The sequence below is a fragment of the Agaricus bisporus genome (genome assembly GCF_000300575.1).
Source record: "Agaricus bisporus var. bisporus H97 unplaced genomic scaffold AGABI2scaffold_9, whole genome shotgun sequence".
NCBI classification, from domain to species: Eukaryota; Fungi; Basidiomycota; class Agaricomycetes; order Agaricales; family Agaricaceae; genus Agaricus; species Agaricus bisporus.
In genome coordinates this window covers 1,016,665-1,040,266 of record NW_006267372.1, presented here as the reverse complement: position 1 = coordinate 1,040,266, position 23,602 = coordinate 1,016,665, and the positions used below count along the sequence as shown (strand labels likewise).

Here is a 23,602-nt window from a genome sequence, read left to right as displayed (position 1 = left end):
TATAATTCTTCCCCATATCTCACGAAGACCACTCTATGTCTCAAGAACAGGAGCAAGGGCCAAAGCCTATTCGTCGTCTCGAGGATTCCTTAATCAATCGGATAGCAGCAGGAGAAGTGAGTCTTTACTACAGAATTTATGCAGATATTGTTTGAACGACGGAAGATTATCCACCGCCCCGCTTCAGCTTTGAAAGAACTTATTGAGAACTGTCTTGATGCTGGTTCGACTTCGATACGAATCACCGTCAAAGACGGAGGAATGAAACTCCTGCAAATTCAGGACAATGGATGCGGTATACGCGTAAGTCGTCCAAATGTTATAGTGACCTCGTGTCTGACAAACGCGTCTTGCAGAAAACCGATTTGCCCATCCTCGCGGAGAGGTTTACCACGTCAAAATTGTCGACATTTGACGACTTGTCTCGTATCCAAACCTATGGCTTTCGTGGGGAAGCATTGGCCTCAATGTCCCATGTTGCTCACCTTTCGGTCATTACGAAAACAAAAAGTGAACCCGTAGCCTGGAAGTATGTCCCTTGTTTCTCGATTCAATGTTATTCCTGACAAGCGCTATATCAGGGCGTCTTATATAGATGGTGTGTTGGTTGACCCGCGGACGCGTCAAAGCAGTGAACCTAGAGCCTGCGCCGGAAATGACGGGACAACTATCACCGTACGTAGCAGTCCACCCCGGGCGAGTCGATTCTCATCTCTCAATAGATCGAGGACCTGTTCTATAATACACCCACGCGGCTTCAAGCATTCCGGAATATATCAGAAGAATATTCTCGTATTCTGGATGTTATCACCAAATACGCCATTCACAATCCCAAGGTGTCTTTCTCATGTAAGAAGGTATGCAAAAAAGATTTCTCGTTAATATACAATTAACACCTCTACTAGGCTACTTCGTCTTCTCCTGATATTGCAACGCCCGGCTCTATGTCTGTTCAGCAAGCAATTCGGTTGTTATATGGACACTCTCTTGCGACTCAGCTAATCGAAACCAACATATCTTCGGACAAGCCAGAAAATCCAGATAACGAGGACAGCAATGATGATGAAGCAATGGATGTCGACCTACCTTCCAGTACGAATTGGTCCGCGGAATTGCATTTCAGCAACGCCAACTATCAAGCCAAAAAGACGACTTTCCTTCTCTTTATCAACCGTGAGTGATCCACTGTGGTCATAATTAAATCTCATTCTTGTCAGACCGCCTGGTCGAGTCCTCACGTATGAAGCGCTCTTTCGAAGCTGTCTATCATGGAGTCCTTCCCAAAGGAGCATTTCCATTTGTTTATCTCAGGTACACCTGGCAAAATGTCGTCACTGAATCTGATAATGACGAATGTCCGATAGCTTAGACATCGATCCTCGTTGTGTAGATGTCAATGTTCACCCAACCAAACGAGAGGTCCATTTCCTCAAAGAAGAGGAGATCACCGAGCGAATTTCTGATATTACGCAACAAAAGCTGGCTTTGCAAGGACAATCACGAACTTTTGAGTACCAGGTGACGCCAAGCATCTTTGTCTTTTGCCGTCGATTCTCACATCAACCAGACGTTACTAACGGCGAATACTGCTGGACCCTCTATCACACGAAAGCGAAGCAGGAAGGAGACTGAGGAGAACGATGTCGAGGACGAGATGGACGAGATACCTGGACCTTCTGCACGTAAGTCTTAGCCCCATTGAATTAACTCTCTGTGTGTTAAGGAACGCCTCTTTCAGCACAGGAGAAGAGACCAACCTATTCCTACCACAAGGTCCGAACATCCCTCAAAGATAGGACTCTTGATTCCATGTTTCCGGTGTCAAGTCCAGCGCAAATCGACCTCAATGAGAACGAAAAAGGAAAAGGAAAAGCATCCACTCAAGGGACGCCTACGGCAACTAAATCCCGTTTGATTGAGGAGTCATCATGTCTTTTAACTTCGGTGACTAAATTGAGGCAGAACGTAGTGAAAAATAAACATCGTCGTAAGTATTCAAATCCGCATGATGGTGAGCTAGCTGATCAAGTGTTGTTTAGAACTGACCGAAATACTCCAGAAGCATATTTTTGTCGGAATCGTGGATACACACAAATGCCTCTCACTCATACAACATTCGACCGACATGTATCTCGTGAACCACAGTTCACTCGCGTATGCCATATTAAATTCTTCCTTCCAGCGCTTCTTACAAATGGTCTGCGAATTTAGGGAAGAGCTTTTCTATCAGCTGGGTCTTCGTCAGTTCGGCGATATGAGTAGGCTCAAGCTTCAGCCTGCACCCTCCTTGAAAGATCTCTTGGAAATCTCCGTTGAGGCTGAAGAATCCACAAAAGAGAGCAATCTTACTAAACCGCAAATCGTCGAGGCATGTAGTTTGTTTTGTTCGGTCTGCATCGTTTTAAACTCAAGCACTGCGATCTATAGAAAATAGCGCAGATGATCATCACACGACGGGACATGCTCGCTGAATACTTTTCCCTTAACATCTCAGAATCAGGCCTCGTACAGAGTATTCCACTTTTGTTGCGGGATTTTATCCCTAATCTCGATTACTTGCCGATGTTTTTAATGAGGCTAGGGCCACAAGTACATCGTTCTTTTCTTTCCGAAAGCGAATACTTACTTTGCTTATAGGTGAATTGGCAATCGGAGGCCGAATGTTTTGACACGTTTCTACGCGAGCTTGCGTACTTCTATAGCTTGGGAGCAACCTTCTCTCAAACTCCGCAGTCCGAGTCATCCGAGGGGCAAGAACCTCAGGATAAAGCCGAGCGGTGGCAGATACAGCATGTCCTGTTCCCGGCCATGCGTCATTACATCCTAGCTCCGAAATCTTTGTTGGAACGTGATGTTGTCCAGGTTGCAAGCTTACACGACCTGTATAAAGTCTTCGAAAGATGTTGACCCCTCTTTAGTCGTTCTCTAGAATGTCATTACCACGGACCATCACCTGCATAGAGTACTTACAGGCTTATTATGATATCTATAATACATCCAATCTAATTACACGTATAAATCCACATACTTTTCGTCTAGACAAGGCACTGCATATAAGTCGTTTCCAAGATAAAAGAAGTAGGCAAAACTGAAGAAAGAAGAAAAAGAGCACAATACAGATGAGTTTTGAATCACGGCCATGCACGAAAACCGTTTATTGCCACGGGTTTCAAGCCCTGCGGTGAAGCGGGAGAATCAAATACGAAAGCGTCTTCATCAGAGAAACTATCACTTTCATCGTCAGATTCAATGAAAGCGCCTTCATGTCGGACACTGAATAGGTCCCGGAAAGGTGTTTGTGGTATATCGGAAATGGCTTCAGCCGCCGTGGACTTGGCAAGGATTGCAGCAACGCGAGCTTCAACCTTTCGACTGGGTATTGAAGGGGTAACTAGGCCAGAAGGTCCGCTGCTGTCTTCCTGGAAGTAGCTTGTTATGTCGTGCAGGTTTTTGACGAGTCCTCCGAGGTCTTCCACTGCACTCGACTGGTCCATGCTTGTGACTGGTTCGAATTCGGGTTCAAAGATGATTTGTGATGGACGAGAAGGCATGGAACACGTATCAAATACTGCCATTACATTGGCGCGACATGCATCTCGAGAGGCTTCGAGCTGGGCAATACACCACCCCGAAGCTTCTGGCACCCCAAAGACTGTGGTGATTGCAGTGGGAACGTGTTGCGACAGATGACCATGCATGCTCATACGGAGGACGTGCTTGGCTGATAGACCACCAGACATGACCATCGGCTCTTCAAGAACCTCCAGGGCCTGAGGGGCAAGATCGGTCTCGAGGAGGCGAAGGAGGGGCATGAGTAGCTCCGAGCCAAGGAGCTCAACGGGGTTCCAGGTCTCGCGTTGCTGGAAGAGAATCTTGACAATTTGCATAGCTTGTACGCGTAGCCACCGATCATTGTTTAGCACAAGTCCGAGTAGGAGCGTGACGATCTCCGTCCAGTAATGACTACCGTAATGTTCTCGAAGGGATGAAATGGATTGTCGCATGAAATCGTCCCTTGTGCGGAAAGCCCCTTTGGAAAATGAGCTCATGATTCTAGCTATGCTCTGCCTTTCCTCTTGAGCTGCGAGATAACTGATATTCTCTGCCAATTCAACGAGTGCAGGTCCTCTGTCTTTGCTGCAATCGTTAGCCATAGCGTTCAAACACCAAGGCAACGAAACAGTGTACAAATCTCGCACTCGACCTCCACTTACGTCGATCAGGCGGTTATCTTGAATCCTGACGAGCTTTTGTAAAATTTTCATTGTTTCTTTGCCTGTCACTGAGGATCTCAAACCCCTGAGTAGCAACTGCTGCAAGAATGCAGGACCTTCCCAGTGATTGGGACGCTGCATCAAAAGAAAGTCTGACATAGATGGATCATCGAGATCAATCCTGTTCAGGACAGCATCTAGGAGTACCAGCGCCTGTGCAAACTCTTTCTCTACCGTTGTTGAGAGGCAAGCGCATGTACACCAGAATAGCTGAGGTAAGAGAGAGTGATCAATATCACCAGATTTGGCAATCGCGGTGACGGTAAGAAGCATTTCTGATGTAAAAGATTGAATATTTTCGTCTTCAGCAGCGATGGTGTTGGTAAGTCGACCAAGAAGGAGGGCAAAATCGGCTTGTTTGATGCGAGGCATTAGAGCCCTAAAAAGTTGAAGGGAGCGGAAAGCAACGCTGCGAATTGAGCATGATGTACCCCACAACAATGCTAACGAGCCCCAATGATTGGCAATTTGGGAATGTAGCGGTTCGAGGAAACCAACAGCTTTGGAACACAGCCATTGCATCTTGCTTTCAGAGACTTCAGGTGAATCATCTTCCTTCCAATAGTGCTCGTCAATCTCATTTCGCAACTGTGAAATCGCATTCCCAACAGAGGACCGGGATCGAGCGATGGAACGGTCTGTAAGTTCTGCATAACCTGGAGTCCAAGCGTATAGAATTTGAAAAAGCATGGATCGAGCTCTTTGCCGGACGAAGCTGTTCCGATGATCCATGTGTGCGAAAACGGCGTGCAACAAAACAGGGAGCTGAGATTTGCAACTCCAAGATCTTTGCAGCGCGACATCGGAAAGAAAGAGCCAAGCAAACTGGGCTGATCCAAGAACGAGCTGTGGCTCATCTAAAAATAGATCGTTGAGATTCGACCAAAGGTCAATATCTTCCTCCTTCGGGAAATTCAACTTGTGATCGATGGCAGGGAGCATCCTCTCAGGCTCAATGACAGAACACAAGTCCTCAAAGATCTGTCGGCCGACATGTGTTTGACACAACCCCGTGACGATATTTGTAGCGCAGCTGATGAATTTTGTGTTTCCGACTTTGTTTGCTTGCTCCAACAGAAATCGGACGGCAGCGTGACCATTGGAAGGGTTGGGAGGCTCGACCAACTTTGCCCACATCACCAAGATCTGCTCGGGGTGACTCTGATGGTAGCGAAGGGTGAGGAGAACCAGATAATATAAACAAGTAGTGCCCTCCTGTGACACACTCGTCCGATCCTCGGTCATCAGAACAATATGCGGCAACCAGAACTCAAGGCTCTGCAGTAAGAGAAGTACCACGTTCGCAGTAGACGCTCGCGCCGGCAAGCTAGGTAACCATGCTCCAATCTGTTCAAGCATATTCATGGCTTGATCTGGGTGTTCTCCAGCCAAGAAGTCGGAAATTGTCCTATGGGCATGGATATAAGCGCAGGACGTTGAACCACCGGCTGTAGCTTCAAAACTGGACATTGTAAGCAGACCGTGTGATTGCTGATGGATCGCATCTAGCATACGGAACGCTTGTTGACGAATTTCTGAATCAGGATGTGCAAGGTTTGAAAATCCAAGGCAAACGACTTGGCTGAAACTGAGCATCCGCGCGTCATTCGAGCAAACTACATCAGCAACGATTTCAAAGAATTGTCTGCTACTCGAGTTGGATTCGTTGGCAAGAACAACAGCTCTCGTCATGATTCCAGAGATTATCTCGGTCGTGAGCTGCGGTGAAACCAGAATAGACCTAAGAGCTTTCCTGTTGAAAGCTGACATCAGATATGTTCAAGAGAAGAAACAAGAATTGCAAACCTTCCTCGAATCTGGTCTGGGACATGGGAAGAAGCGCAGATCGCCTTCAATCGGTCCAGGACAGCCGTTCCGCCTAGAGGTTTCAACATCTCAGAAGGTAGCCTTTCATCTCCTCGCTCAATCGGTGAATGAGCCGAACATTCCGGAGGGAACAATGCTTTCACCTGGTGGTTATCATCAGAATTGGGTATACAAGAGCGAAGAATATACTTACACAGAGCGAAGCTAACGCCCCAACAGCAGCATGCGATAATAGTGTTGTCTCCACCTGAAATCTCTCCATTGCATCACCAGAAACCAGCTGACCAGCACTAGCTCCAGCCATCTTCTGCATCGACTTCAACCTCTTCACGGTAGACTCGCTCTGAGTCCCAAACTGACACCATTCTTCGCAAAGCCGATATAAAGTCAAGTGCATATTAGCCGCCACAAAGCGATCGGCATCTTGAATCGAAGCCAGCGCATCGAAAACTCTCTCAATAGTCCCACAAAAGTACCTCCTCAATCTCTGTAGTGAATAACTATCTCTCATCTCCGTCGTACTTAAAAATCCTTGCGTGCTCCGTATGAATGTCAAGATATTCATCAAACTCGTCTGCCTCCCTGTTGACTTCTGGCTCTCCAAGAGGTGGGCAGTAAGGAAATAGATCCTTGCTACAGCTGAATGCAGTTTTTCTTGCCTCTTACTCCGATCCATGGTCACGGCAAGACCACCAGCTCCAGTCTTAAATCTCGCATCATCAGCAAATTGCCTACTTCCCAACAATCCCATGTTTCCTTCCATCGGCATTGCAACACCTCCCGAAACTTTGATTCTTGGATCATAGTCCGTTTGTCGCCCAGCCAAAGACTTCAAATCTTCCAGAAGTTGTGGATATACGCTGGATGGAAAGGAACTTATACACAGAACGGCAATGTCTCTAAAATGAGTATATTCTGAATCCAAAAATGGCGTCAGTCGTTTAAAGAGGTATCTCGAGCTTGGATATTTTCGAAGTTCAACTTGTGGATCAGTAGAAACGTGAGGTGGTGCGGGTTGAAGTGGTGCCATTGTTTCTGGTATAATCGAGGTTGAACAGATAATTTTCATCCAGATGTGCCATTGATCTATTAGGCCCTTGCTGTCACGTATCATCTTCAAGCCATCTCTTTCCGCTATGGCACCAGTATATGGACCTCCCCCTCGATTGATGATCTTGGAGTTGCTCAAGCCGGCGAGTTGAGATATCTGCGGGTGGAAGCGCAATGCAGCGGCTGCAACGATGTTGCGAAAGTGAGGAAGTGATGACCCTTCATAGTCCATGCATGTCTGCATAAAGGAAGGAAATACGTATCGCCAAAGCTTCTGATCGAGGTCGTTGGTACTACTAGCAATGTCAAGCATGACATCCCTCTCTGCATCGCTTTTCCTTTGCTTGAGCCTATCAAGTCCTGGCTGTTCCAACACATCATCATAACCATCAAGATATGAATGACCAGAATAATTGAGTAACTGTGAAGTGATGTGAAGTGAAAAGGGAGCGTCGGTTTGAAGTTTTTGCAAGTCGAAAGATCCAAGAAGTCGGATCGTTTCAACTCCAATTTTTCTAATACTCAAAGACCCATGAGCGAGGAGGAACAAACTTGCAGCCTCCACTTCGAGAAGCTGCTTCTTGATATCCTCGACGTCATCTGCCGAAACTGGATCATCCATCGTATCCATATGCGCCTTCCACTTCTCCACCACTGCCTTCCACAACGTTATAAGTTTGCTGCACTCCACATATAACCGTGATCCAAAAGAACGCATGATGTTGGTAGGACTGAAAACAAAAGCAGTGAAATGTCGAACTATGACCATTCCTTCAGTACGTTCGTCCATAATCCGCTTCATGGCATCTGCTGCAACGTCACTGAGACCGGGTTCGACATGAATTACACCCCGTAACAACATATCCACAGCATCGCCCAAGGGCACAGTCGAATGCAAACACCTAGGCCAAGCCAGGAAACAAGTCTGCAGGAGGTTGATTTGCGAGAGATGATGAATAGGATACGCTGTGACGTGATTATCACTATGTCTCCGCACGACGTAGTTGCTAGCTTCCTCATAAGTGGGAATACGAGCGTACGACCACTGATCTTCGAGTACAGACATATTGCCAACTGCGTTGTCACAATGGGTGATTATACGACTGAGAGCCATACCAACACGGTTAACAAATTCTTGAATAACGGTCTTACTTACGAATGCGCTGGGTAGAATGATTGAGGAAGTCGGATAATCTTCCTTTGGCGGTATAACAGAGAAATCGTGCGTAGATGGCCAGGCTGGGACACCATTCTCTTTTTCCAAGAGATGCAAAGAGAGCAACGCCGCCTGGACGGCAATGGTGACCTTGTCGGGAGATAGTACAGCCAATGTTCCACCCCTCTGCAGAGCATTTATAGTCGATTCTTGTAGTAGCTCCAAACATAAATCGCTACCGATATCGAAGTGGCGGGAGAGGATGAAATGAACAATGTAGATGAGAAACTCGTAATGATCGTCAGGGTGAAATGTAGAAATTTTGTTGGGATGGAAAAAATGTTTCATGAGAGTGTCGATCTTGGCTGCGGTTGTGGAAGGAGATTCTTGGCAGCGATAGAGGTAAGTCCATATGAGACGGATGATACCATTCATCACCATGATTCGCGAGGACTTTTCCTAACGAAGCGTCAAAACAGGGGCTATAAGAGTGATATGTCAGAATTCGAACCTTAAGTTTCGCCATCGACGCCTCTATGCACGATATCCAATGCTTCAGGAAAAAATCTTGGGGAGCAATACAAAGACTCGTGATCGTTAGCGGAAAGGCGACGGGCCAATATCTGGGTTTGGTCATCATTTCCCGAGCTTTGGGATAGACAATCTCAATCGCTTTGGCCCACTGAGGATGATTTGTTTCGGCCTGGGCAGTCTATTACGAAAAAAAAATCCTAAGCAGCCATGCCATGGAGGACAAAGGGATTAAATCACCTTGCTGATCGGATGGAGCATGTGTACCAGCGCTTCTGCGAAGCTTGTTTTCAGACGCAACCCATGGGCATTTGCGAAAGCCTTCGCGAGAGGTTCCATAAATTCAGCTCCTTCCTCAAATGATTCATACGGCCAAACCTGGAAGGCGAGTGTTAGTTGAGGAAGGCTGCAAAATAAGACCGCTTACCTTGATCTTGACATGTCTCAGACCTCTGACGAGATTTTCGTACTTAACATCTGCATCTTTCGACAGCTGACCGTTTGTAACAGAAGCAAGTTCAGCTAGAAAACGATCGGTAACGCTCGTGAATCTAAAAGCATGGATGAGAGTAATTCGATAAGCACAAAATAACGCGTACCTGATATTGGCAATCTGTCCCAAAAGTGTTGCATAGAGCTCAGCATTCGTCCGGTGGTTAACAGACAGAAGCAACAACCTCAAATCCGGTCTCCTAAACTGATCAAAAGTCGTTTCCTCTAAATTATACCCCATGGACTCGCTCAAGGCATCCTTTGATATTGAAGACAGAATATCAATTAATGCCCGACACATGATGTATATTGACGCCAAAGACTTTCGTTCGTTAAGAATGGAAGGAATGTCGGATGTACGAACCCGAGAAAGACCAGGCAACTGTGCCTCATGAAGTCGAATAACCTCGGAACCAACGGTCTCATTTTGACTCCTCCTCCAACGCGTTATGGAATCTATTACAGCTTTGGAGTTCTTCTGGGCGAGCTGCCCAAGCGAGCGAAGGACTTCGTCAAACTTGGTATCGATTCCAGAGCCCATAAAATCAGGAAGGAGAGGGTTTTGATCCTGTTTTAACTACTTAGGCCTCTCGACTAGGTGATAATCGAAAACTGGAACTTACGAGAGAGTAGCGAAGGAAATTATCAATTTTACGTTCTGCAAGCGTAACGAATCGAATGAAAACAGCGTGAAGGGCGAAATCAAAGGGCGTTTTGGGGTCCATAACTACTTTGTCCTCTTCTAAGTCTACTGGCGGTGAATCAGTTCGACTAAAGTGCCCGAATGGAAAAGCAGGCATGGGAGGAGGAGAAACCGAGAACGAGTGGCCAAGGTCGAGCCCAAATTCTGAAGCCTGATGAAATACAGATCCTGAATGTGAGTGTTGGGACTTTGCATACCCATGACTCTTCGATTTGGCCCGTCCGGAACGAGTCTCATTTGAGCCTGGAGTCGGTGGTCTGGCAAAAGGTGACGAGGTATTCCTGGTTTGTACATGGTTCAAGGATGATGTAGAGCGGTTGAAAGGGTTCTTGAGAACCGGATAAGATGAATCCAGCTGTGGAACAGGGGGAGGATCGTTGTTGCTTTTTGCGCTACTTTTGAATGCATTACGTATCGAGGCGAAGGAGGGCTTTTTGCTGAAGGCAGAGCCAGTTGTGCTGACCGACTGTTGGGGTGTATGTCGCTTACTCGTGAAGCCCTTGGTAGTTGTAGAGGTATTAGAATCAATAGAGGCGGAAGAATCCCCTCGGGTATGGAAAAAGAAACTTCGGTCGCCGGAATTTGGAAAATGTGATGCTGCAGTTGGTGAATCCCAGCCAGAAGTCGCGCCCCCGAAGCCAAAGCCCGCTCCGGAACGACCAAAAGGTATGGCTGTTGAGCCGCCGTTACCATCGTCAAAGTCTTGAGACTAGTTAGAAGCTGGAAACGGTAGGTAGAGAGCTGCAGCAGGCCCACCAGGTATGGTAATCTGTATCCCCTCACTCATGACGGAGACGATGGGTATGCAGGACCAGCCGGAAACGCACTTGACCGGAAGTGCAGAGGGGGGACGACGCAAGTGGTGCAACTAAAACAACACAGCCACCCCCGCTGCTATCTACCCATGTACCACCCCATGTACCACCAGTGCATCTTACCTCATAACATTCATCTGCATCTGAGATGAGTTCAGCAGACGGGTATGTCTCTACTAGTGGCCAACTAGATATCTTGCTCATAATGTCTACTAGTGTTACAGCATCAGAGTAAGTTCACTTGCTAACTTGGACCATACCGAGCCTACTTAATCCCACTTTCTTAGATGTGCAGCATCCAAGTTTTATTTCGCAGAAGTCAGAAACCACTTCATGCTCACACCATCTGAACAAAGCGACAGTTGGCTAGAAAGTATGCGAGATCACAGTCGCCCACACATCAATGACCATGAGATACGCGACAGTGGATATATGCTCAAATTATTCCTGAACCCGAAACAGTTTGTTGATATGTTGCACACTATTGAAGCAACCGCTGTAAGCATCTACTACACCCAATACGTCGCAAATTCTGCTGACGGTGCGCGCTGTGGCTGTAAGGCTGCGCAACCTGCCCAGGATGACTCTCATACCTCCGACCTCCTTGATATGTATAGTTTGAAAGAAGCAAAGCTCAGTATCCTTCATCATACATTGAAGCTCAGCAGACCCGACCGATCCGTTGAACGACGGAAAGAGGTTGAATTTCGCCCATTTGTCGATGACCTTATAAACTTGGCATTTTGTCAACGTCGTAGCTCTAAGCACCTTTATGAGTAAGTGGTTCACTATTAGTCGCTTTTTCAGCATAGTAGACGCATGACAATAATGGTATTGGTCAATTTCCAGGTGCGAGGCACCATTGTTTCTGCCTGCAGAACCATTTACTGCGACGGCCGACATCGCGACGTTCTTGCCACTGCCTACGCTGTGGAGGATTGCTATTTCAGAGGAGCATGCACGTAACCAGCACGTTTTTTGCGCCCTGACATATGAATCCCACTTATTGACCTTTGCTGTCGAAGCAAAATCTATCTATGGTACCAAGGCTGATCCTGGTCGACAGCTTACTTTCTATTTGTGCTCTGCCCAAAACCAGCGACGCGCTCTGGGATTTACAGATCACATCATCTATGGCCTTTCGCTTATTGGTCATATGGCGCAACTGTTCACTTCGTGCTGGGTTGGGAACTATGTCGTGAGCTTGATTCTGTTATTCACTTAGTATCATTATTAAGGAAACAACAGTCCACAGCTCCTACGCGTCACAAATTCAATTTATCGTCGTTCGCCGAAAATATGGACTTATATATCGTCCTTTGCAAGCTTGCAGAGCATGCAGAAAAGCAACTCGAAGAAATGGAGAGGTCACGAAATGATCCATCTAGTGGCATCAAGGAGAAAAACAAAGAAGCTGTAGATAAACCTTGGAGGCGCAAAGACAAACCTAGTGGGACCCATCACATGGGCACGGGGACGAGGGCGATGGATGGGGAGGTTGAGGTTTCCGATGATATGCTGTCTGATCCTGAGAGAGACTCAGACTCGGAAGAAGGATTCTTCGAACACTCGAACATAAAATCAAAATCCTTCATGACTTCGCCGCTCAAGACGGAAAGCCTTAAAGAACTTACGCTAGAAACTACCACACTGACACCTGCAAAGGATATTGGAGTATGGGCTCAACAGATTGCAGACGAAGCAGAGTGCTAGAGATAAGTAATGTCTTGGTATACATTACCTTAATATGCAGTGTAGACACATTTCGCCCTAATTGTCTTAGTCTTAATGGTCTGCTGTTTGGAATACCCCTAAGGTCTGAAAGAAAGAAAGAAAAGTGAAGGAGAAAGATATTTGATTAATCTAAGCGATTCTATACATCCATTTTATCTTCTTTCTCCCAACCTGGGTTCTTTTGTAGGATCACAAATCCCTCCATCACATGCGCAAACGAAATATACTCCTCCGTTCCCAGTTCAGCTCTCTCTGTCGTGCCAAGCCGTACAGGCGTTTGGTGCGTCTGGAATCCGGATATCGTCCTCGGCTTGCCCGCTTGTCCAACCACGTCCACGGCTTGACCTACACGGACTGTCACCGGAATACTCCGTAGGTCTTCGTCGAGGGTAATGAAGAATCGAGGATACATCGCAGGAACAAGGAAGAAGAACATCCAATGGTATTTATCAAATATAACTTCAAGGAAATTGTTTTAGATGTGGTGAAAGTGATTTTCATATCGAATGACTCACAAGCTTTAGCATCCAAGAAAGCAGTCAAAATACCCATCAGACCAGCTACGGCAGCTTTGCTCATAATCTCTCGATCGCAGAAGAAAGGGTTGATTCCGATAGTTCCCTTGCCCATGTGTACCATTCCTTGAGCGACGCGCACCATGAACAAGCAGTCTGGCTCTTTTTGGTAATAACCAGCCAATTGCCTGAGCATTTGGCCTAAGCGAGCATTGTTCGTACCAGCGCCGACCATACCCATAGCGAAAATAGCATTGACGGCAACGCTAAGATCATTGTCATGACTGTATTTTGATAAGGTGTCTAGAAGAGGAAGTTGGGGATTTGAGGCGCTAACGAGTCCAATGGCCAAGGGAATGGCTTTGCGGATGACAGGTTCACCATAATGCATCTGAGTTGAAGAAGAAAACTGTGAGTTTGGAGGCGCGGAAAAATAGCACTGAGCTTCCAACTTACGAGGTGGTTGAACTGTCTCAACGCCATCTCACCCCCGATCTCTTCACCCATGGCAATGAGGGCTATAGCAAGTACAGCAAAGGACTGGAACGTATCGTCAGCCTTCTCTTCCTTCTCGTCCTTCCCGCCTTCTGTTGGTGTACCGATGTGGTCATCACAATGATGCAGCATAGTCTGGATCTTGAGCACGTTGCCCGTCCCTGCGTACGCACACGCTTCGACTAAAACTTGCGCAGTTTTGGAGATAGGATGATCAATGGCCTTGAGGAATTCAATTGTTGCATCTGATTCTTCCTGAGCACCTACGTCGAAGTATTAAAGATCTTCGATAAGAATAAAACAACGATACTTACCAAGATAAAGTAAGGCCAAACCGAGGATAAAGAATTTTGCCCATTTCTCGTCTAATCCTTGATCGCCTTCTTCATACTTCTCCAAGAGGGTTTGCAACATCGTCGTCGATACATCCCCATTCTTGCTTCCGACGAATATGAACCCAAGTGATAGCGCAGCTAATGATGAGACCTCAATGGTCACAGCCTCATCCGAGACGTGTGGAAGGATATAGGGAATAATGTCTTCACGATGAGAGCCGCAATACGCCAATCCAAGGCCCATGAAAGCTGCACTTTTCAGGGGAACAGACTTGTTTTCTGTGTATTCCCCAAGAAGAGCCAATGCCGCGTCTGCTTCCGTTCGCACACCCGTATTGAGAATACCAGTGGCAAGAAGTGCTCCAGCCTGTGAAAACAATTGAGCTCAATTGAAAATACCTCTACGAATGAGATATCTACCTTGATATTCTCCTCTGAGGAGTAGGTATACTTGTCAACGTGCGAAAGACCGATGTCGGTGTCCCAGAGCAAACTCAAGCCCAAGGATGCAGTGGCGCTCAACATACCTATAAATCGGTTAGAAGAAGGCATTGGTTGAGACAAAATGAAAACAGTACCATGATCCTTGTTTTTGTATATCCAACTGTTACCTTCATCTGCCTCCACCAACAACTTGTCATTACCAAAGCCGGCATTCACGAAAGCATTCACAAATGTTCCGGCTAAGTTGGCTCTTGCGGAATCGATATTAGCGGTCACACCCGGTCCTAAAGTAACCGTCAGCATAAGGAATCATTCGTGTAAGGGGCAGGGAGTACTTGTGTTTTCCAAATGCGATTTGTACACGTCTTCGAGGGACTTGGGTTCCAACACTCCCAGTTCTTTACCATAATCTCGGAAATGCATGCTCAGATGAGCGTTGCTTAAGCACTCGATCAAGTCTTCTGGGAATTCCTCGACCATATCTTCGGTGTCTGAGTCTTCGATGGGATGCAGCCATTCTAGTGGTATTTGTGCTCGAGCAATTAAGAATGCCAGTTGACGCTTCATCAAACTGATTAATTAAATATCAGCACGGCGACCTAAGTGAATAATCAACGTAACCTTACGGATTCCCTGGAGCATTAAAGTCTTCACGGATCATATCTGGGTTGGAGAGTCTGATAGAGAGGGCGAGAGCTTCGGGGAATCTACGATACTGGACGTAGATCGCATGTGCCGTGGTCAAAAAGTTGATATCGTCGGGGGGAGGAAGGAGGTTGACACATCTATCATCAGGCCAAAAGAACATGAATGATTGATATAACCAACATATGCTGCGAGGACGAACCGAATCATGTACTGGCACACCCGACTAAAAGTATTTTCGTCTACGAGCCCAACAATCTCGTCTACTATTTCCAGCTCCTCTAGGAGATCCACAGCGTCCGGTTCGGCATTATGATTCAGCAGGAAAACAGCACAATCCTTGGCAAGGGCGCGAAGGTCGTCGGTGGAACCGGGGAGGGCAGGATGCTCAGCGGCCCCGTTGATGCCAGCAGCTTCCTCCTCGCGCAACCTGTACTCTTCACCAAGTTCTGCAGCAAGATGGCGGACATACTCATGACCCCATGAGCCTGGATCTGCGAGAGGAGAAAAGGGTGGACGGAGCGCAGCGGCAAGAAGGCGGTAGCGTAGAGTGCCTCGGGGTTGAGTATCAGAATACGTCATTGCGAGAACAGAAAGGATGTCGGCAAAAAGGCTCTAGTTCGCGAGTGAGATTCAGCACTTTGAATATCAACCATGGACTCTATACCTTATCTTCGGAAGGAGACCATGTTTCGTATAGGGATTGTAGATCGGGATAGTTGGGGCGCAGAAACTTGAGCGGCTTGGGCACGGAAGTCATTGAGGACGTAGAGGTTCGGATGAGGGTCCTGAGGGTTTCCAGTGCCGCTTTATACAACCCAGTATTTGGTTCCTACGGAAGAGTTAGTAATAGGACGATGTAAGAATTTCTAGTTACCTTTAGCCGTTCAACGAGCAATTCAAGCTCCCCCTTCAACTGCATGTCCTCCTCTGACTGGGGTAGGTATTTATCAGCAAACTAGCAAAAGGAGTGTAGATCGAGAAGCAACGTACAAGATCTTCGCCTTCGCCTTCCTTTGCATTGGTCGAACCGAGCAGTTTGGAGGAACCCTCTTGTTTATCGGGCTCATCTCCAGGTTTTTCCTTCTTCTTTGGATCGTCCGATTGAACGTTGATAGAGAACTCCTGGGCTTTTGTCATGGTCGTTCGGGAGATGGGGACTTTGGCGAACGCGACGCGCGTCCTGGACTTGATTTCTCACGATCGCACCTAATACATCATTTAGACGCTTATGATCCCTCCATCAAGATTAATTAAGATGAGATTAGGTCTCCTCTACATATATTATACTACCGGTCTTCACGCGTCTCTCCTTCAAATTTTTACCGCAGTAGAACTGGTATCCGGTATGTTGAGTTCATCTTGGGGCGTATCCCCAAGTTCAGAAGTATGAGAGCGATTCCGACCCAGGTTTGCTTCAAGTCACAATATACCTTGTCGGGTGACTTGCAATTTAGAAAGGAAAACGCTGCTGTTGGATAGTTTATAATTCAGTTTGCTCCCAGGCTGCGCCATTCGAAAGAGCGAAATCCTCCATATAACTTAGTAAAAGCGCGTCGTCCCAGTCGCATTGTTATCCTTCAAACTTGGACCTGGCACTTATTCTTCTCTAGACATATAAAACGCGTGCTCAAGAGTTAGACCAATGAGCACAATATGTTGATATGGCTCATCGCCCTGTCCTGATACATCGAGAAGGGAAATACGTGACGGAGAATATGAAACGAGGCTCACTGCAAAAGTCCAGTACGCAGTATCTTCACCCTTAAAACATCGATCTTCACGCCAGATTTTATTTCAAGTTGGCTGTTGAGCCCCACAACAGATGTCTAAAATAAGTGTTGTGTTATATGTAGTCTCAAGTAACGAACAACCAAGCAGTAATACATTGTTTAAATTCAATTTCTGATCAAGATAGCTGTAGTCAAATTTTCAAACTGTAGTCCATCAACACCACTCAACGAACCCATCCTTCCATACTCAATTCAAGAACACAGCTGAATGGTAAATGAACAGTAGTTTATACAAAACAATTAAACAAGTAGCAAACACATCTACTCTCCAATGGGTGAAACAAAAAAGGAAAAGAAACACTTTGACTGACAACGAAAACGGCTTGAGAGCATAGAAGGTTATCACCTAATCCTGGATATTCTAGTTTTCGAAAGCAGGAAAGCGAATGGAAATAAAAGCGGAACGACTCGAGTCACCAGCAGTAGCAAACGTTGGTCTTTGCCCGGTCCAAGTTGAAGAAAACAAGTGGCAAGTGTATAGGAAGAGTATAAGCGGGGAAGGAGAGAGGCTATCAATTGCATAAAGCGATATTAAAGTATCAGATGACGATGAGAAAGAAACAGGTTGATGAACTACAATGTTTGTTCTTGAATGAGTAGGAGGATGCAGTGTTTCGAAGTGGTAATGACAATGAAAATGCAGATGAAGCGCCTAGGCGGGAAAGTCCGAGATCCATCGTGGAGGTGAAGGGGGCATCGCAAAGTCGGAGGAGGGGATCAAGGACAACGGTGGGCAGGGTTGCGGATGAACGGATAGGACGATATCGGTGAGATGACATAGATAGCATAGTTTATTGATCGGATAGAGTTTTCATCTTGCTTCTGCACCGTCGGTTTGTACCTGACGTTCCATCTGTTCTCGTTCAATTCGAATCTCTACTTTGAGTCGGGGTAATTCTTGTGCGAGGTTCACCTGGGTCTCCTCTGGCCATCGGTCGAGAGCCCACTCCCGCATGTATATACTTGACTATAGGAAGGTTAAAGACTACACCTGCAACCGACAGTTAGGCTTACCTTATAATAGCGTTTACCAGCATATTTCTTGTGGAAAGACTCGTGCCGGATGGGTTTGAGTACGTAGTTCAACATCAAATTTGCAGTAGGGGCTAATGCGCTTTCCGAGTAGCCTGAGTAATGAGCGAGATTGGGTGTCTATCTCAACCCTTCAGTTCCCCCTTTCTTAGAGAAAGAAAGGACGGATTGCGTACCCATTGTTCATATCCTAACGCGAGTCTAGCGAGCCAAATGGAAGCTGCAGCCATAAGGGAAGGCGGAGCTGCAATCATCCGCCATTCGAGACAACTGATCTCAAGCAGATACTTGGCTAAGGTCCGAACTTTGACGTCATAGCCATCTGCCTTGCTGACGCGTCGAAGGTAATGTACGGGATTAGGGTAACTAAGATTCCATTCAAGCGTCTTAAGAACATAGCGCTCTGCTTGAAGGATTTCTGCCTCCGTATAAGTCGAGTCGGCGCAAAGGAGAAAATGTGAGACCGAAGGTGAAATGACTTCCTCAAATTTGGCTGAGATGAACAGACAGGTTACGCCCACCAACTGAAGTTTCGCCAGCGAAACAACACGGGCGGAGAGAAAGCGATCGATGAGGTTAACGCACAAGAAAAGAGTTTCCGGGAGAAGGCGGAAGCGAACATGAACTTGGATAAGCCAGTCCATGAGGATTCCGCGCATTTTCCAAGCAAGCTCTTTCTGGCTCTCCATGTAATGGGGATTGGGCATTGTCGTGAGCTGGCAAGGAATCAATATTGGAATCACCGCATTTGACTGACAACGTACCTCGACCTGTCGCAAGTACTTGAAGATATCCACTACATATTCACTGACCATTAGAGGGTCATCAACGTCATCGGCGTCGAGGTCCTCCCATGGTGACGTTTCTGGGTCAGCTTCGACTTCATCGGCGTAGGCCTCGATTTCGGCAGCGATACGAGCAGCAATTTTATCCTCTTCGGTGCGCCCGTGCCCCTCCTCGGCATGTGCAGGGTCCTCCGGAGCTTCTGATGATGTACGTCGCCTCTTATTATCACGATGATCCTCGACGTCGTCCTCAACGCGAGCTCGGATCTGTGACCGAGATTCACGAGTAGTAGGCCGTTTAGCAGACTGGCGTGCATCTTTTGCTGGTAGCAATCCCCGTTTGATAAGACTGGGTATGACAGGAGGATCTACGACCATAGCATGCTCATCCGCCACATGGACGGGCTTCTTCTCCTTGAGCGATGGAAGAGTGGTTTCCTTCTCTTTTTTAGCAGCTCGGGGAACGACGGGTTTGGAAACTTGCTTAGTACCGACGGTCCGTAGAGGCTGGCGGGGAGCAGTTGGCTTTGTCTTCAGGACGACGCCATCGAAGGTCTCCTTGGTATTTTCCTTCTCCTTCCCTTTTGCAGTGAAAGGTTTTGGCTTGTTGTTCATGGTTACCTCTCCAAGAGCCTCGCGTTTGCGCTTTCCAGCTGTCGGGTCCGCTTTAACGTCACCAGCGGCAATAGCCTTTGCCCTTGATGCCGCTGTGGCTCGGGAGAGCCCGCCAAGTCCGGAAGCGGCAGGAGCTGCACCAGCTGTCGTCAAGGGCTTGCTCCTGGTTGCGATTCGTGAGGGCCGGGCATTTGCATTTTCGTTGTCCTTGAGAGCAGTCGAACGGGTTACCCGGACTGCACGACGTGTCTGGGACCTAGTGAGCGAAATCAACAGCAAAAACAGGGCCAGCTGGACACACGGGTATGGCTGAAGACATGGCGACCAGTCCACTGTAGAGAGGGGTGAATAGGGACTGCTTGTGGTCGCAGATGACAGAATGCAATCGCAGACACTCAAACGAAGAGGTCTATCCAACAACACGTGAACGCCAAACATGCGCAAGCACCGGTTACGCGTTGATCACGTGAACGTCGCGCCGCCTCCCGCCATTGGCCCGTTTTGGGGTAAGTACCCGACAGACTTGTAACGATGTTCGGTATTGACTCTGTTCATCCTTGGCCTCACACAAGTCATCTCCTTCAAAGTCTATCTGCCATGTCCAGGCATCGGGATGCGATATTGCAGCATGATGATGGTGTTCTTTACATACCTTGACGAGCTCCCTCCCCACGGCTTTGCGAAGGACTTGATTTAAGATAGCTAGCTCAGCCTGAGCCTTTGTTCAAGTGTGTTCCTATTGTTGTGTTTGTTTTTTAAGCTCATAAATCGCCGCCACAGCTTTCTAATAAATAATCTCGCATGTGCTGGGAACTATGCGAATCTGACATTCACCCGCCGTGATTCCACTGGGGCTTGCAACCGCAGAACGAACCTTCTAAGAACAGATGACTCCCTCTCCGTCGGTCCGCCTGGCTCTCCCATCCCAGCACTTGCCACTAGAGCATCTATCTCAGTCACCAACTCACACCGACCGCCCGTATACCCTTTCTGCACCGAGCACAACCAGCTCAACATTCCAAGACCAACCTCCTTCTCATCTTGCTTCGACTTCTTTCTCGCCCTTTCAAATTCGTCATAGTCAAAATGCAACGTCTTCTGCACCACCCCGTGTATGTCCAGCACAGGGCGCGGGCTTTAACTCGGCATCGAATGCATCCACGCAGGTAGCTGGTCCGAATGTTATCCACACTTCCATTCCAAACGGTAGAAGCGCTCTTGATACCCAGTATTTCAATCATTTTGTGGCTCAGGTTGCAAGTCATTTTAAGGATCAACAGATTTTGTTTCTCGAATGTTCGATTCTCATGAAGAGGCTCGGATCCCGGCAGTAAGTAGCTCTTAATATGTATGGTAATGTCTGATCACTTTGTGGTGTTGATGAATATCATTCCTGTAGGGTCGAGCCTGATGAGTTCATCCAACATATGGATATTCTACTCAGGGAACGTCAAGACCTATTGGTAGCTTTAGGAATGTTACTTCTACCTCAGCACCGGCAGCAGCTTCTCTCCAGGATAGAGGCGCGCAATCAAATGTTGACTGGTAATGATTTTGGTTGGTCCCTAATCGTCCTTATACTGGGCGAGGAATTTGACGTTTATGTTAGGCTCGCAGCCTCAGGTATACCAAAGCTCTACTGTCAACTACTTATTTAAAGTTCAAGCAACTGTTGGCAACTTCACGTGGAAGCTGCTTATTGTAATTCTGGAAAGATACTACTCAATCGCAACCAACGTGCTGGTTCAGGCAAGATCCTCATTTGCTGATACCATGAACCCAATGATAATTTTTGTGGCTTGTACAGCGTGAATGTTTGCCGCAAATACAGCATATACTAAAAGATTATCCCGAACTCGCGCTTGACTGTGTGATACTATTTGTGAGTTGATGCTGTTTCGTCTGTTGCGACCGGTGAAACTGATGACGGCACTCTCTTACAGTGAATCGTCTCGTTATCATATTGCTTTGACTTGTGCTTCGAAATTGCTATGTCGTTTGCTTTCTGTTACTTAGTGTATCAATAGTATCTGAACTTTGAATCACACCAAGAACGCACCTTCATCAGGCCGGACAAAAACCGCACATGCCAATAAATGGCCCAAAAAAAGGGGTAAGTTAGACAAAACAACAGACGCCTATCACTTGCTATGACATTGTTATTAGGTCCGACAGCGCCATCCTAAATCAGACAGACTTGATGATGAAGTCCTGTTAAATTGCTGTTACCTCTGCCGCTTCGAATTTGCCACGCTCTGACTGTCACCAATCTACTTTTATCCCGGTCGCATAGCATGAAGGACGACAAGGCAGCGACGCTGGACACAGGAAACGCAACAGACCAACTGAAAATGAGTGGCTTAGAAACGGTTGTCGCCTCCAAAGCTCAAGCTGTTGCAAACCTCGCAAGCTCGCTGGGCTTTATCGAAACTGTCAAGAACAGATCTGCGAAAGACAATAAACCAGAGATTTACGATGAGTTCATCCAATTAATGCAAGAATTCCATCTTCAGCGGTAAGCTTTTCCTTCGCATCTTCCTTGACGCCGAACGTACTTTCTTCGGTAGCATCGATACGGCAGGTGTAACTGTAGCGTGTTGGCTTTTTAAAGAACACTACAGCTTTGGATTGCACTCATCCCGGTTTGCCCGGCCCGGCAAGTAATTATAGTTGTGTGAGCAAAAATACCCATGAGTATTTCCAACCATCTGTTCTCAAGAAAATAACACCCGAAACCTACCCGAAACCACCATGTCTAAGCCATCTTCGTTCGTCCAGCCTATTCCGAATTCGAATGCTCAAACAAATCGGCTCACAACTATAAACTCACACCTCAGGAACCTACCAAAGATCGTCGTTACGAGAGATCTGGGCCCGGAAGCCTCAGCATTGATACAACCTAAGGATTCATTCGAGGTAGTTACGGCGATAGTTAACTCGAAAGAATATCATTGACATTCCGCGGCGTTTCGTTAGATTATCCAATGGTCGGAAAATAGGGCATGCGGAAGAGACTGGATTCTGAAAAATGTTCCAGGAGCTGTAGCACTGGTGGTGACTGTGGTCGACAAAGTGCGTCTAACCCTGAATAACTCTGTTCCATTACTCATTCGCTCTCCAGGTGGATGCTGGGATCTTAGATGCAGGTACTTCAAATATCAGTTCGCAAACAAGTCTAAGATTCTCACTTTGGTACTCGTAGCTGGCAGTAATCTCAAGATCGTATCAACGATGTCCGTTGGTTACGGTTCGTATGATCTCATAGACAAGACCGACAAGATGTTGAGCAAATCCCAGAACATCTTGACGTACAAGCCATCTTGTCCCGTGGAATTAGGATCGGATATACTCCTGAGGTCTTAACCGATGCTGGTGCGCTTCTTTCGCCATCAAGCATTGCCCTTATGGACTGTGTCGTTCCCAGTCGCAGACATCTGCGTTATGTTAGCGCTAATGGCTGGAAGAAATGTTCGCGAAACCATGCATATTGTAGACGATGGCAAGGTGTGCAAATGACTTATCAGCTGTCCCGTTCCACTCACCACCGTCTTTAGTGGCCGAGTTTTGGGTGGGCACCGTTCTTGTTCTGCGGTCCTCAACTGGGCGCTTCTCCTGTTTCGCCAAGGCGCACGGCCGGCTTCATCGGCTTTGGCAGGATCGCACAGGCCACACTGTCTCGTCTTATACCATTCGGCATTACAGACTGTATATACTCCAAAAGTTCAGGAAGCAAACCAGATCTCGATCGCGACGAAGCCCTTCGCAAAACTATGGGATTGCAAAGTCTACGTTGTGTTGATTTAGACGAACTTGCGCGAGAAAGTGATGCCGTGTTTATACTTGCTCCTGGTGGCGCTCCTACCTATCATGTCGTGAACGAGGAATTCTTGAGAAAGATGAAGAAAACCGCTATTCTTGTTAATGGAGCCAGAGGTTCACTCGTGGATTCTGACGCGTTAGCAAAGGCCCTGAGAGAAAAATGGATTTGGGGTGCTGGAGTGGATGTTGTCGAAGGCGAGCCTCATATCACCCCGGACCACCCTCTGGTCAGAGAGCGAAGGTATGCAGTATATTACGACCATTGTACTCTCAGCTTATCGAGGTGTGTTAGTTGTGCCGTATTGCCTCATATTGCAAGTGCGACAACAGAAACACGAGTAGGAATGGCGACCTTAGCGATTGAGAATATGATGGCTGTCCTTACAGGGAAGCCGATACCCAAGGAATTGGTAATATAATGTGATACCAATACCCGTGCAATTCAAACAAGTTGCTGGCGGTTTAAACTCAACGATACTTTTTCATACGCCAATGCGCGTATGTCAAGTCGTCTCCCTATTCTTATCACATTGGCCCCAAAT

General features: G+C 47.0%; 7 protein-coding genes across 7 annotated transcripts; 4 read left to right on the top strand and 3 right to left on the bottom strand.

Annotated features, from left to right (window-relative positions):
* Window positions 1-35: 35 nt before the first annotated feature.
* On the top strand, window positions 36-2,961 carry AGABI2DRAFT_120758 (hypothetical protein; the record flags this gene model as incomplete). Its single annotated transcript, XM_006463889.1, has 15 exons — window positions 36-116; window positions 166-303; window positions 357-529; window positions 582-675; window positions 723-857; window positions 906-1,173; window positions 1,218-1,311; window positions 1,365-1,518; window positions 1,568-1,682; window positions 1,739-1,987; window positions 2,040-2,154; window positions 2,212-2,372; window positions 2,435-2,589; window positions 2,638-2,882; window positions 2,919-2,961. 15 exons carry the CDS (start codon window positions 36-38, stop codon window positions 2,959-2,961), a joined length of 2,220 nt encoding a protein of 739 aa, XP_006463952.1.
* Window positions 2,920-10,820, bottom strand: AGABI2DRAFT_208937 (hypothetical protein; the record flags this gene model as incomplete). Its single annotated transcript, XM_006463888.1, has 10 exons — window positions 2,920-6,027; window positions 6,081-6,244; window positions 6,295-6,797; window positions 6,879-8,766; window positions 8,819-9,019; window positions 9,079-9,216; window positions 9,266-9,389; window positions 9,438-9,898; window positions 9,954-10,735; window positions 10,790-10,820. 10 exons carry the CDS (start codon window positions 10,818-10,820, stop codon window positions 3,132-3,134), a joined length of 7,188 nt encoding a protein of 2,395 aa, XP_006463951.1. The 3' UTR covers window positions 2,920-3,131.
* Window positions 10,821-10,996: 176 nt separating this feature from the next.
* Window positions 10,997-12,561, top strand: AGABI2DRAFT_120756 (hypothetical protein; the record flags this gene model as incomplete). Its single annotated transcript, XM_006463887.1, has 6 exons — window positions 10,997-11,013; window positions 11,065-11,079; window positions 11,136-11,346; window positions 11,410-11,624; window positions 11,698-12,046; window positions 12,097-12,561. 6 exons carry the CDS (start codon window positions 10,997-10,999, stop codon window positions 12,559-12,561), a joined length of 1,272 nt encoding a protein of 423 aa, XP_006463950.1.
* A 119-nt stretch (window positions 12,562-12,680) lies between these two features.
* Window positions 12,681-16,171, bottom strand: AGABI2DRAFT_194589 (hypothetical protein). The gene is made up of 12 exons (XM_006463886.1): window positions 16,010-16,171; window positions 15,894-15,950; window positions 15,684-15,848; window positions 15,219-15,631; window positions 14,998-15,156; window positions 14,707-14,942; window positions 14,506-14,655; window positions 14,348-14,454; window positions 13,907-14,294; window positions 13,554-13,855; window positions 13,098-13,488; window positions 12,681-13,041 (listed from the first exon to the last, which is right to left on the bottom strand). The coding sequence occupies exons 1-12, from the start codon at window positions 16,154-16,156 to the stop codon at window positions 12,722-12,724; spliced, it is 2,835 nt and encodes a 944-aa protein (XP_006463949.1). The 5' UTR covers window positions 16,157-16,171; the 3' UTR covers window positions 12,681-12,721.
* Window positions 16,172-16,972: 801 nt separating this feature from the next.
* On the bottom strand, window positions 16,973-19,641 carry AGABI2DRAFT_194588 (hypothetical protein). Its single transcript, XM_006463885.1, has 5 exons — window positions 19,543-19,641; window positions 18,606-19,490; window positions 18,018-18,557; window positions 17,824-17,961; window positions 16,973-17,776 (listed from the first exon to the last, which is right to left on the bottom strand). The coding sequence occupies exons 1-5, from the start codon at window positions 19,558-19,560 to the stop codon at window positions 17,621-17,623; spliced, it is 1,737 nt and encodes a 578-aa protein (XP_006463948.1). The 5' UTR covers window positions 19,561-19,641; the 3' UTR covers window positions 16,973-17,620.
* A 487-nt stretch (window positions 19,642-20,128) lies between these two features.
* AGABI2DRAFT_120753 (hypothetical protein) lies at window positions 20,129-21,760 on the top strand (the record flags this gene model as incomplete). The annotated part of the gene is made up of 7 exons (XM_006463884.1): window positions 20,129-20,353; window positions 20,408-20,571; window positions 20,641-20,798; window positions 20,851-20,864; window positions 21,310-21,354; window positions 21,408-21,454; window positions 21,535-21,760. The coding sequence occupies 7 exons, from the start codon at window positions 20,129-20,131 to the stop codon at window positions 21,758-21,760; spliced, it is 879 nt and encodes a 292-aa protein (XP_006463947.1).
* Window positions 21,761-21,992: 232 nt separating this feature from the next.
* On the top strand, window positions 21,993-23,479 carry AGABI2DRAFT_120752 (hypothetical protein; the record flags this gene model as incomplete). Its single annotated transcript, XM_006463883.1, has 8 exons — window positions 21,993-22,157; window positions 22,218-22,313; window positions 22,363-22,387; window positions 22,444-22,488; window positions 22,539-22,613; window positions 22,666-22,745; window positions 22,796-23,301; window positions 23,353-23,479. The coding sequence occupies 8 exons, from the start codon at window positions 21,993-21,995 to the stop codon at window positions 23,477-23,479; spliced, it is 1,119 nt and encodes a 372-aa protein (XP_006463946.1).
* Window positions 23,480-23,602: the final 123 nt, after the last annotated feature.

Bases quoted from the DNA above. Each gene is read 5' to 3' on its own strand.
- AGABI2DRAFT_194589 (XM_006463886.1), bottom strand. From the start codon at position 16,156: ATGACAAAAGCCCAGGAGTTCTCTATCAACGTTCAATCGGACGATCCA. The intron at 15,849-15,893 runs GTAACTAGAAAT...ACTCTTCCGTAG, and splicing joins TGCTCGTTGAACGGCTAAAG to GAACCAAATACTGGGTTGTA. The intron at 13,042-13,097 runs GTGAGTCATTCG...ATTTCCTTGAAG, and splicing joins TTTCTTGGATGCTAAAGCTT to TTATATTTGATAAATACCAT.
- AGABI2DRAFT_194588 (XM_006463885.1), bottom strand. The intron at 18,558-18,605 runs GTACGTTGTCAG...ATTCCTTGCCAG, and splicing joins AGTACTTGCGACAGGTCGAG to CTCACGACAATGCCCAATCC. The intron at 17,777-17,823 runs GTAAGCCTAACT...ACCTTCCTATAG, and splicing joins CTGGTAAACGCTATTATAAG to TCAAGTATATACATGCGGGA.